General features: G+C 42.8%; 1 protein-coding gene across 1 annotated transcript in view; it reads right to left on the reverse strand.

The window, feature by feature from the left end:
• Positions 1–7,474: 7,474 nt before the first annotated feature.
• The window catches only part of LOC311141343 (glutamate receptor ionotropic, delta-2), a gene marked incomplete at both ends in the record, with an annotated part of 590,499 nt that continues 584,812 nt past the window's right edge, over positions 7,475–13,161 (reverse strand). The window contains one exon of the mRNA XM_084176639.1: positions 7,475–7,903. Within this exon, the coding sequence (XP_084032765.1) occupies positions 7,475–7,903 (429 nt within the window). The remainder of the gene's footprint in view (positions 7,904–13,161) is intronic.

A 13,161-nucleotide genomic window follows, 5' to 3' on the forward strand; every position in this document is an offset into this window, starting at 1 on the left:
GTGATATGCGTACATGTTTATTTAACGATAAACACTCGACAAAACAACAAAGGAAACGAAACGTGAAGTCCAAGGTAGAACACACAACATACCTTACAAGGAACAAGATCCCACAACTACACAGTGCCAATAGGCTGCCTAAGTATGGTCCCCAATCAGAGACAACGAGCGACAGCTGCCTCTGATTGGGAACCACACCGGCCAACATAGAAATACACATACTAGATAATAAAACAAAGAACATACACAACAAAGAATATACACACCCTGACTCAACATATAAGAGTCCCCTGAGTCAGGGCGTGACACATGTCTTAAAGTAATGATGGACTGTCGTTTGTCTTTGCTTATTTGATCTGTTCTTCCCATTATATGAACTTGGTCTTTTACCAAATAGGGATATCTTCTGTATTCCACCCCTACCTTGTCACAACACAACTGATTGGCTCAAACGCATTAAGAAAGCAATTCCACAAATTAGCTTTTAAGAAGGCACACCTGTTAATTGAAATGCATTCCAGGTGACTACCTCATGAAGCTGGTTGAGAGGATGCCAAGAGTTTGCAAAGCTGTCATCAAAGCAAAGGGTGGCTATTTGAAGAATCTCAAATATAAAATATATTTTGCTTTGTTTAACCTTTTTTGGCTACTACATGATTCCATATGTGTTATTTCATAGTTTTGATGTCTTCACTATTATTCTACAATGTAGAAAATAGTAAAAAAAATTAAGACAAACCCTTGAATGAGTAGGTGTTCTAAAACATTTGACCGGTAGTGTAGCCTGTCTTCTCTTGAGAGCCAGGTCTGCCTGCGGCAGCCTCTCTCAATAGCAAGGCTATGCTCACTGAGTCTGTACATAGTCAAAGCTTTCCTTAATTTTGGGTCGGTCACAGTGGTCAGGTATTCTGCCACTGTGTACTCTCTGTTTAGGGCCAAATAGCATTCTAGTTTGCTCAGTTTTTTTTGTTAATTCTTTCCAATGTGTTAAGTAATAATCTTTTTGTTTTCTCATGATTTGGTTGGGTCTAATTGTGTTGCTGTCCTGGGGCTCTGTTTGTTTGTGAACAGTGCCCCAGGACCAGCTTGCTTATGGGACTCTTCTCCAATTTCATCTCTCTGTAGGTGATGGCTCTGTTATGGAAGGTTTGGGAATCGCTTGCAGTCTCTCTCTCTCTCTCTCTCTCTCTCTCTCTCTCTCTCTCTCTCTCTCTCTCTCTCTCTCTCTCTCTCTCTCTCTCTCTCTCTCTCTCTCTCTCTCTCTCTCTCTCTCTCTCTCTCCCTCCCTCCCTCCCTCCCTCCCTCTCTCTCTCTCTCTCTCTCTCTCTCTCCCTCCCCCTCTCTCTCTCTCTCTCTAACAAATGTTTGACAGTGAAACAGCGCCACTTCATGGTTAAAAATGAAACACCCACTAGTTTGAGTAATGATAGGTAGCTCATCATAAAGATACCACCACTTGCTTCAAATGCTGGCATCCCCTTGAATAGATTATTCACCATATTGTGAAGTAATCAGACAAAAATGTATTTCACAATGCCCCACAACTAAAGCTCTTAGACTATGTTTCAAGGTTCACACTATTTCAATACTCCCAGAGTTTCATAAAAGGTGTAGAATAATTTCTTCTGACTAGGTGAAAAATCTGTCGATGTGCCCCTGAGCAAGGCACTTAACCCTAATTGCTCCTGTAAGTGGCTCTGGATAAGAGCGTCTGCTAAATGACTAAAAATGTAAATGTAAATAAAAATACTTCCTTTACACATAAACCAGCTAGCCTGGACCCATAACTATTTGTGCTCTTGCCTACTTTTATTTATTCATTTTATTTTTCATTTAACCTTTATTTAACCTTTATTTAACCTTTATTTAACCTTTATTTAACCTTTATTTATTTCTATTTAACCTTTATTTAACTAGGCAAGTCACTTAAGAACAAATTCTTATTTACAATGACGGCCTACCAAAAGGCAAAAGGCCACCTGCGGGGAAGGGCGCTGGGATTAAAAATAAAAATATAGGACAAAACACACATCACGACAAGAGAGACACCACAACACTACATAAAGAGAGACCTAAGACAACAAAATAGCATGGCAGCAACACATGACAACACAGCATGATAGCAACACCACATGACAACAACATGGTAGCAACACATGACAACACAGCATGATAGCAACACCACATGACAACATCATGGCAGCAGCACAACATGGTAGCAGCACAAAACATGGTACAAACATTATTGGGCACAGACAACAGCACAAAGGTTAACAACAATACATCACGCGAAGCAGCCACAACTGTCAGTAAGAGTATCCATGATTGAGTCTTTGAGTCTACTGTCTTTATCACTCATTACCAAAGATGACATGGAGTGGCAAGGAGTGGCATGATGGCACAAACAGACCAACATAGAAATATAATTAATTCATTATTCACTATTCACTTTAAACTCCAGAGGACTTTGACTTGCTTGGTACCTCATGTGCTCTCCCAACACAGTAATGACTCCAGCTGCTCCAATTGGCAGGATCCTTCTTTTGATGTGGCATTGAAAAAGACCTCACTGGGATGAAGATGAAATAAACTAGAACACTTCTACATTAATGTGGATGCTACCATGATTACGGATAATCCGGAATTATCATGAATAAAAATGTTATTGTAATGGTCACTCATAATTATTAATGATTCATTCAGGATTATCCGTAAACATGGTAACATCCACATTAATGTATAAGTATTTAGAATCATATTCTTATTTACAATAAAATCACTCCAAAATGACACAATACATTATTTACCTTTGATTTCCATTGGGCACAAAATAATCTGAAACACAACCAAAACAAACAGCAAATGCATCCAACAAAGATTGTAGAGTTACAAGCTTGATCTAGTCATTGCGTGCTATGAATATGATACCAAATACTTTACCTTTTACTACTTTAATGCACATATTAGTGAATTTGTCCCAATACTTTTGGTCCCCTAAAATGGGGGGACTATGTACAAAAAGTGCTGTAATGTCTAAATGGTTCACCTGATATACCTTCAAATTAAAGCTGACAGTCAGCACTTTAACCTCACAGTCATTTTATCATCAAATCCAAAGTGTTGGCGTACAGAGCCAAAACAAAAAATATATACTTTTTAGAGCTCACTGTATTTGTTTAAAATCTATCACTTGATGGTTTTATTTTAGAGAGCCAAATAATCCTGTTTTTTTGCAAAATGTACATATCCGCCTCACTCTCGGATAAATAAGTAGAACTGCTAGGTTTTACACAGTCAAATGTAACCCATAACTACATTTTTAATCAATAACTGTACAAATTATACAATTGTGACATCAATATTTAAAAATCTGTATGCAAAACATATACATTTGGCATTTTAGTCATTTAGCAGATGCTATTATCAAGAGCGACTTACAGTAAGTTAATTCATCTTAAGATAGCTAGGTGAGACAACCACATACAGTGGGGGAAAAAAGTATTTAGTCAGCCACCAATTGTGCCACTTAAAAAGATGAGAGAGGCCTGTAATTTTCATCATAGGTACACGTCAACTATGACAGACAAATTGAGGAAAATTTTTCCAGAAAATCACATTGTAGGATTTTTAATGAATTTATTTGCAAATTATCGTGGAAAATAAGTATTTGGTCACCTACAAACAAGCAAGATTTCTGGCTCTCACAGACCTGTCACTTCTTCTTTAAGAGGCTCCTCTGTCCTCCACTCGTTACCTGTATTAATGGCACCTGTTTGAACTTGTTATCAGTATAAAAGACACCTGTCCACAACCTCAAACAGTCACACTCAGTTGACAGAGCATGGTGTTTGCAACGCCAGGGTTGTGGGTTCGATTCCCACGGGGGGCCAGTATATTCACTAACTGTAAGTCGCTCTGGATAAGAGCGTCTGCAAAATGACTAAAATGTAAATGTAAACACTCCAAACTCCACTATGGCCAAGCCCAAAGAGCTGTCAAAGGACACCAGAAACAAAATTGTAGACCTGCACCAGGCTGGGAAGACTGAATCTGCAATAGGTCAGCAGCTTGGTTTGAAGAAATCAACTGTGGGAGCAATTATTAGGAAATGGAAGACATACAAGACCACTGATAATCTCACTCGATCTGGGGCTCCACGCAAGATCTCACCCCGTGGGGTCAAAATGATCACAAGAACGGTGTGCAAAAATCCCAGAACCACACGGGGGGACCTAGTGAATGACCTGCAGAGAGCTGGGACCAAAGTAACAAAGCCTACCATCAGTAACACACTACGCCGCCAGGGACTCAAATCCTGCAGTGCCAGACGTGTCCCCCTGCTTAAGCCAGTGCATGTCCAGGCCCGTCTGAAGTTTGCTAGAGTGCATTTGGATGATCCAGAAGAGGATTGGGAGAATGTCATATGGTCGGATGAAACCAAAATAGAACTTTTTGGTAAAAACTCAACTCGTCGTGTTTGGAGGACAAAGAATGCTGAGTTGCATCCAAAGAACACCATACCTACTGTGAAGCATGGGGGTGGAAACATCATGCTTTGGGGCTGTTTTTCTGCAAAGGGACCAGGATGACTGAACTGTGTAAAGGAAAGAATGAATTGGGCCATGTATCGTGAGATTTTGAGTGAAAACCTCCTTCCATCAGCAAGGGCATTGAAGATGAAACGTGGCTGGGTCTTTTAGCATGACAATGATCCCAAACACACCGCCCGGGCAACGAAGGAGTGGCTTCGTAAGAAGCATTTCAAGGTCCTGGAGTGGCCTAGCCAGTCTCCAGATCTCAACCCCATAGAAAATCTTTGGAGGGAGTTGAAAGTCTGTGTTGCCCAGCGACAGCCCCAAAACATCACTGCTCTAGAGGAGATCTGCATGGAGGAATGGGCCAAAATACCAGCAACAGTGTGTGAAAACCTTGTGAAGATTTACAGAAAACGTTTGACCTGTGTCATTGCCAACAAAGGGTATATAACAAAGTATTGAGAAACTTTTGTTATTGACCAAATACTTATTTTCCACCATAATTTGCAAATAAATTCATAAACAATCCTACAATGTGATTTTCTGGATTTTTATTTCTCATTTTGTCTGTCATAGTTGACGTGTACCTATGATGAAAATTACAGGCCTCTCTCATCTTTTTAAGTGGGAGAACTTGCACAATTGGTGGCTGACTAAATACTTTTTTCCCCCACTGTATCACCCCCCCCCCCCCCCCCCCCCCCCCCCCCCAAAAAAGGCATAAATGTCTAAAATCTATGAATTAAAAGTCTAAGAACAGTAATATTTTACACACACATGAAGGTAGCCATAAGCAATCATTTCTGATTAAAAAACACAATGTGAAAAATTAGTGGATATAGCGTTTTGGAAATAAACTCTTTAAATGGAAAACTGAAACAACTTGCCTGGCAAGCCTACACATTCACAGCAAAGACTACAAAAACCATACCACTGTAGAAAACAAGTTTATTAGACAAATTATACACAGAAAGCTTTGCCACTTGTAACAGAGGCCTCAGTTTGTTCCATTTGAATAATATGCAACACACACAACACCATAGGCCTATATTAAATACTGTACATTATAATCAGTTGAACATGATCAAGTATGTATGAAATAAAAAAATGTTATGGGCATAGCAAGTTGTGCATGCTTCTTTTTAAGAACTTGCCTCTGTTATTAGCCAGCAAATCAAAATGAACTCAAAATGACATGAGAAAGCTTGTGTGTGGTCTGGAACTGGGGGAAACGAAAATGTGTAGGGTGACTGCTAACTCAATGCTCATATGATATATTATTTGTATTAAACAAAAATAGCATCAACATGTAAAATATACACATTTCATAATGTCTCTGTCATTTATACTAAATAAAACTTCTTTAAACGTTGTCTGTGTCCTATTGTCATTCGATAGTCATACTGCAGTTTAAGAAAATAACATCTAGAATGCTTGCATCAAACACTGCTGCTGTTCTCTATGCACAACATTTGCGGTTTAGTCTTAAGATAACAAATTGAAAGCTCATTCTAAACAACTAACATTATTAAATATTAATACAGCGTTAGTGAAACGGTTTGGTTCCTCTTTTCCCTTCACATTATTATTTTTTTGAACCCCTCCCCCCAAACCTCACCTTAATGTTCTCTTTTAAACAATTGGCACTTTAAAAACGTTAGATAAACAGTACCCTTAACATTTACAAAATGAAATAGAAAGATCTTTCAAAATGGTTGCCATCAGCTCTACAGTTCCAATGGCAAGAAATCCTATTGAAACAGGAGACTGGCAAGGACAAGCCAGCCTGTACTGATAAGGCTTGTGCTGAGGATGTTATCGGAAAGGGCTTCTCCTCAATCTGAGCCCAACTGTTTGCCCTTACAACAGTCAGTTAGTGGACTGGAGAATGACACGAATGCACAAAAACGTGACTTTTTTTCTGACTGAGCCCTGGCAGAACTACAAATAAGGTGAAAAACAACTTGAATATGATTTATGATGCAAATCAGAGTAAAACTATAGCGCTCATTTAGCGGTTTTCAAAATTGGCTGAGAAACACGTAGACCGTTCAGAACAATGTTTTTTTTTTTTTTTACTTCCTGACCAAACACATTCCACGCATTAAAATGTATTTTCAAAACAAATTCAATAAAATACATATAATAGCCTTAGCTGCTTTTAAAGTAATTTTTTCTGTCTTTTATCTCAGTTATTTTCAGTCCTTTATGTGCCTCTATGCGTCTCTCAAGAAGTGTCCGTTTTAGAGGCTGAGGCTCTCACCTTGAAATAGACATCACAGTACTGGTGAGAAAGAATATCCAAACTACATACAATCAAACACAGGTCTGTGGGCACTGGTGCAGTGAGTGCAGTGGAATTGATAGAGTCTTATATGCACCAAATTGGCGGAGCGTTTCCAGAGCTCAGACGGTGAGGTCTCAGTATGCAGGGTAGCTGAGCCAATGGACACCCATTTTGGGGCAGATTTCAGATTTGGAGCACAGGCATTGATGAGCAACACCAAAGAACTGAGTTGGATGGAGTCCCATAGCGCGAAAGGCAAAGACAAGAACATCCTCCAAATGAGCATTGGGTAATAGCCGATTGTGGATCTCAAGAACAGACAGACAAGTGTTTTCTGTTATAAAAACAAAAAATACATAGGAGTCATATGCTTCTTCAGAAAAGCAGTCCACAAATGCGATGGAATGAAAAGAGAAAACAGGTCCCTGTCACACCCCAAAAATCCCCTGGAAACCACGAGAACGATAACAATAAAGAAAACATTCAAGTCCCCACCCACCCACCGCCCCCACTCCACTGAACAAAAGCAACCCCCCCCCCCCCCCCCCCCAAAAAAAAAAAAAACAGAACTGAAAAAGATTCCTATGTACATAGAGCTTTGTGAGTGAGTTTGTTTACATCTCTCTCACTGTGTGGCCTACTCCTCCTCGCCTCATATGGACGTACCCCGATCGGGATCGTTGCCGTAGCTGAAGTTGGGCTGGGGAGTAGGCTGGTAGGGTATGGAGGACATAGTCTTGATGGGGCTGCGGAAGAAGCCACCGTTGGGGGCTCTCTGTCTGAAGGTCCCCCCAGTCCGGTGGTCCTGCACGGGACCGAAGGCGAAGCCCTGTTGGGCCTTGGTGGACAGGCTGCGGCTGAGGGTCTGGATCTGCTCTGGGATGAAAGTGGTGGTTGTGATGTGCGTGTTACGGAAGTCGCTGATCTGCTCCAGGGCCTGCCGGGCAGCCGGCATAGAATCCATGTCAAGGGGCGTCAGGTCAATAGAGGAGGTGGAGAACTGCTTGTGGGGACTGTCGTCCTCCGTGCACAGGCTGTTAACCCGGCGGTGAAGGTGCTCCAGGTCGATCTCCTTATCGTCCTGCAGGGGGGGGGGGGGGGGGGGGGGGGGTCAAAGGAGAGAAAAAGAGAGAGAGGAGGCGGAGGACATGGGGTCAAAGGAGAGTGAGGATAAAGGTGGAGGAGGAGGAAGAGGAGGAGGAGGAGGAGGAGGGGAGGAGGAGGGAGAGGAAAAAGGAGTGGTTGTTAAAGGAGGAGAGGAGAAAGGAGGATGGGGGAAGGCACAGTGGAGTGAACGAACGGTGAGGTGAGAGAAGAGGGGAGATTGCATGGCCAAAGGAAAAAGGAGTGTCAAGGAGGATGGTATGGTTGTATAATGAGGATGGTATGGTTGTATAATGAGGATGGTATGGTTGTATAATGAGGATGGTATGGTTGTATAATGAGGATGGTATGGTTGTATAATGAGGATGGTATGGTTGTATAATGAGGATGGTATGGTTGTATAATGAGGATGTATGGTTGTATAATGAGGATGGTATGGTTGTATAATGAGGATGGTATGGTTATATAATGAGGATGTATGGTTGTATAATGACGATGTATGGTTGTATCTGACAATAGTTCAAGCTAGCTACATTTATTCAATGATCTGTTTTGTAAATCGAGATACTTTTTTTTAGAGCGGAAAGGGGTTTACCCATTTCCCCCAGATATTTATATTGAACAAAAAATGTATTTGTCAAAAAATAGTTGATACAGACATATAAATAGCACTACTACATCCAAATAAAAATGATTGGTCAACATCTTTGGGATGGTCACACTTAGAGAGGGGTGTCTCATGCTTGTGCTGAGAGGAAAGTGGCTCAGCTTGTGAGATGATTGTGTCCATTGTGGGGGTACGGGGGTACGGGGAGTGGGGTACTGTGGGGTGGAGGTGGGGAACACACAGCCTTCCTCTATTTTGAGAGAGAGCATCCCCGGTGAGGGGTATGGACAGAGTCACAGACAGCTACTGACCATGTGGCGTGGAGGGGGGTCTTGCCCCGGCTGCGATGGGGGGGCAGAGGGGACCACGGTTACCCTCTTCATCTTAGAAGGGGAGGGGGCAGGAGGAGGTGCTGTTTGTGGGGACCTAGTCACGCCACAAACCCGGGAGGGAGGGGGGATGGACTAAGGAGGGAGGGTTTGAAAGTATAGGAACGAGGGAGGGGGTGGTGAGAGAGAACAGTCAGTTTGTTGACTGCGAGAGCCAGGTTACCTTATGGGTAACTGTCGTACGACAAGAGGAACAGCCTGCTGTTGGTTCACCTGCAGAGGGTTCTGTGTAGCAGCACTTTGCTAACACACAAAGCTGAATATAAAACAGAGTTAATACATTTAAGTACTCTAAGAGATTGGCCTCTGTTTCAATCAGACCGATGTGAAGGGCTCATTTTTGGGGAGAATTCGTTCATGTTTGAGTGGCTACACGTTCATTCATTTGAATTGGACTGTACAGATCCATACTGTAGGCCTTAGCCAAACATGCACCTGTTAACCCACTACACGCCCTCTAGTGGAGGGAAGGCATCATAGCTCATTACATGACTGCACACTAAACCCTATTCTGCCCTGGTCAGAAAGAGCATGCTGCAAGCCCTCTAGTGGAGGGAAGGCGTCGTAGTTCATTTATCGACAGGCAGTGCCTGTGACTAGAAATGTCATCAATGCCATAGTTTTTTTGTCATCATAAAACAAGAAATATGACAATCTGAGTTGTATTCGACAACTGAATGTTTCGGGATTTGCTCTAACAAGACTCTTCGTATGGGCTCATGCTTAAAGGCCCTGTCATGGGTATAACCTGGAGGTGGGAGGAGAGGCAGTAAAAGTTGTCATTCTCATTTTGGGGGTGAGTTGGGAAGGGTCGTCGTTGGGTTCGAACGTGTGCTGGACGATCAAGGCACATGGGATGTCACAGCATGCGGGTGACTTGGGGTAATGGGGGGAGGAGGCGGTCCTGAGAGTGGTGAGGGGGATGTCATTGGGGGTGTCATGTTGGTGGCAGCATGGTTCAGCTTGCCTGGCGGAAGTGCCATCGGCCTGTGTGTGTGTTTGTGTTTGTGCGTAGGTCAGAGAGAGAGAGAGGGACAGACAAGACAGACAGATGGACAGATACACGGACGGACGGACAGACAGAGGATGAGAGCAGGCAGATGGGAGGGTGAAGGAGGGATTTTTTGGGAGGCCAGGGTGAGCAGAAAAAACAGCGCAGTCAGCACACACACACACACACACACACACACACACACACACACAGACTCAGTGTTTTTTTTTCTTCATGTTCGAGGAGGAGCCTTCGAAGATATACCTGGAAGGGTGAGATGTATAAATGGCTTTTTGTATTGCTCTCCCTCGCCCGCTTTACCCTCAACACAGTGTACTTATCTACAAAACAAAACAACAAGGGAATGAAAGCTTTCAGCCAGCAGGGACAGTAAATCAAACATGATCAAACATCTTGTGCTCAGCATCATCAACAAAGTGGCTGTCCATTGTGTGTAGTGTCCATTGTGTGTAGTGTCCATTGTGTGTAGTGTCCCCCTATAGCCACCCTCCCGTAAAGCCAGACAGATCCACCACCCACCACCCAAATGTCCCCAAGTAACATCAACATCTGTGGTACATGTATAAAGCCACAAAAGCACAGTCGTGCAATGTAGCAGCAAAGGAGATGCATTGGTGACCAGCGTATAAGGATTTATTGGAGTATTGCCTTTGTGTTATTCTATAACTGTTGTGTACTGTGTCAAGTATTTTATGTTTTCTGTGGACCTCAGAAAGAGTAGCTGCTGCATGAGCAACAGATACTTGGGATCCTAATAAACTAACTAAACTGGTTCAAAGCCACAGTGAGCCATATTGTGTGTAGTCTACACTACTGTTATACCTATGGACAAGGCACCTCTCCCCACATTGACGTTAACTATTGTATCTGCTGGACATGTCCAAATGCATCTGGCAATCCAATTGGGTTGGAAATTAATCCTGCAACACTGAAGCATTGAAATGTTTTCATTTAAGAGACCCCCAATACCCAAATCTTATATCTGCTTGGAGGGTAGTGTTCATGCATGACCAGTAGTAGAGGACTAACTCTATTGAACTCTACTGAACTCTACTGAACTCTACTGAACTCTATTGAACTCTACTGAACTCTACTGAACTCTATTGAACTCTATTGAACTCCACTGAACTCTACTGAACTCTATTGAACTCCACTGAACTCTACTGAACTCTATTGAACTCCACTGAACTCCACTGAACTCTATTGAACTCTACTGAACTCTACTGAACTCTATTGATCACATGGAGGGCTCATCACAGTGTTAATCATTACAAAGCACAACACAACACAGATATGCAACACAGAAACACTGACAGTGATCACATAGAAACAGAGGCCTCAACAGGGACAGGCCTCTAGAATATTGGGATGTACAGTATGTACCAGGAGGAAGACAGAGACACAAACACAACTCGTCCCCAGGCAGCTAACGTGGCTTTGGGTTGGAGCTCAGTGGGAGCTGTGTGTCTGTGTCGACTGTGTGTGTGGACCGTGTGAAAGAGGACAGGTGCAAATGAAACATGTAGGATTGTGTGTGCATGTGTGTGTGTGTGTGTGTGTTCCCATAGAGAGTAATAATAAATTATTGTGATTATTATTATTGTTGGATATTTAAGTGACTCCTTTTTCTGATTGTGAAAGATGAAGGAAAAGGAGAAGAAGGATTGGAAATCATTGAGGCATTATGCAAAATAGGCAACAAAGGGGACAAAGTACATTTGACTTCTTGAGAGCAGGTTGGAATATTTCCCCTCAAAGCTGAGCACTAGCTTAATTGCGACAAGCCAAACGTGATTGATATCATAATACTGATAGCAGCTGTGACATCCCTCATTTGTTGTTGGTGTGTGTATGCTTGTATGCACGTTTTACGCTTTTCTTTGTCTGTGTGAGAGAGCTAGGGAGCATGTATACTATGTCTGCATCCCAAATGGCAACCTGTTCCTTACATAGTGCACTACTTTTGACCAGAGCACTATGGGTTTAGTGCACTATAAAGGAAATAGGGTGCTATTTAGGACACAACCTATATTAAGGAGCTATATTAAGGAGTACAGTACTACTGACCCCAGGCCTGCTCTTAGTGTCGTAGTCCCCTGTAGCTCAGTTGTTAGAGCACGGTGCTTGCAACGCCAGCATTGTGGGTTCGATTCCCATGGGGGACCAGTATGAAACAAATAAAAATGTACGCACTCACTAACTGTAAGTAGCTCTGGATAAGAGCGTCTGCTAAATGACTAAAAATGTTTTTTTTTAAAGGCAGTAGTGCTCCTAGTCATATCCTCTTCCCTACAGACACACTGGGTCACTCTGACACACTGCACTGGGCCCAGCAGGATGTGACCTCACCACCACCACCCTGCTGACTGTAACCACGGTCACAAGCATTGCCATGGGCCATAGGCAGGGTGAAGTGTAGGGGTCCTCACTGCCTTCACCAGGGCAGCATTGGGCCACTGCTGAAACCCTTGGATTCCATAGTTGGTATAATGTTAGACATTTAATGCAGCACTCAATATTCAGTTCTATATGAATTAGATTCCAAATCAGTTCAATATTCAAAAGAAGGTGAGGGCTCGCAACAGATCACTACGAACTTCCAGCTTTAAACTCAGTTGATACTCTCCCGAGTGGCGCAGTGGTCTAAGGCACTGCATTGCTGTGCCACTAGAGATCCTGGTTCGAATCCAGGCTCTGTTGTAGCCGGCCGCAACCGGGAGACCCATGGGGCGGTGCACAATTCGTCCAGGGTAGGTAGAGCATGGGGTTTGCAATGCCAGGGTTGTGGGTTTGATTCCCACGGGGGGCCAGTATAAAAAAATAATAATGTATGCACTCACTAACTGTAAGTCGCTCTGGATAAGATGACTGTAATGTAAATGTTGATTCTTAAATTTTTTTCTTTTAATTTTCTTTTACAGTGCAACCAATATCCATGAAGTACCTAACCAAAGTAAATGTCAATTCTGATAGGACTATTTGAGTGCTAAATGAAGTGAGTTGCTAATCACATTGATTTCTCAACGCTGTCCATTGCAAAGACCTTGAACCCCAGTAATAGACACACTGGTCAGTCATGGTCCCTGTATTGAAGGTTAATAAAGATGGCGCGGAGCCCGCTGGGCTTCTTTGCCCAGGACCACTGGCAGACAGGCTCACTGGTCAATCTGACACATTAAAGCTGCTGTGAGTGCAGAGGGTCGTGAGTAGGGGGTACAGGGCCAGGG

The sequence above is a fragment of the Coregonus lavaretus genome (genome assembly GCF_964263955.1).
Source record: "Coregonus lavaretus genome assembly, chromosome: 14".
Classification (NCBI taxonomy): domain Eukaryota; kingdom Metazoa; phylum Chordata; class Actinopteri; order Salmoniformes; family Salmonidae; genus Coregonus; species Coregonus lavaretus.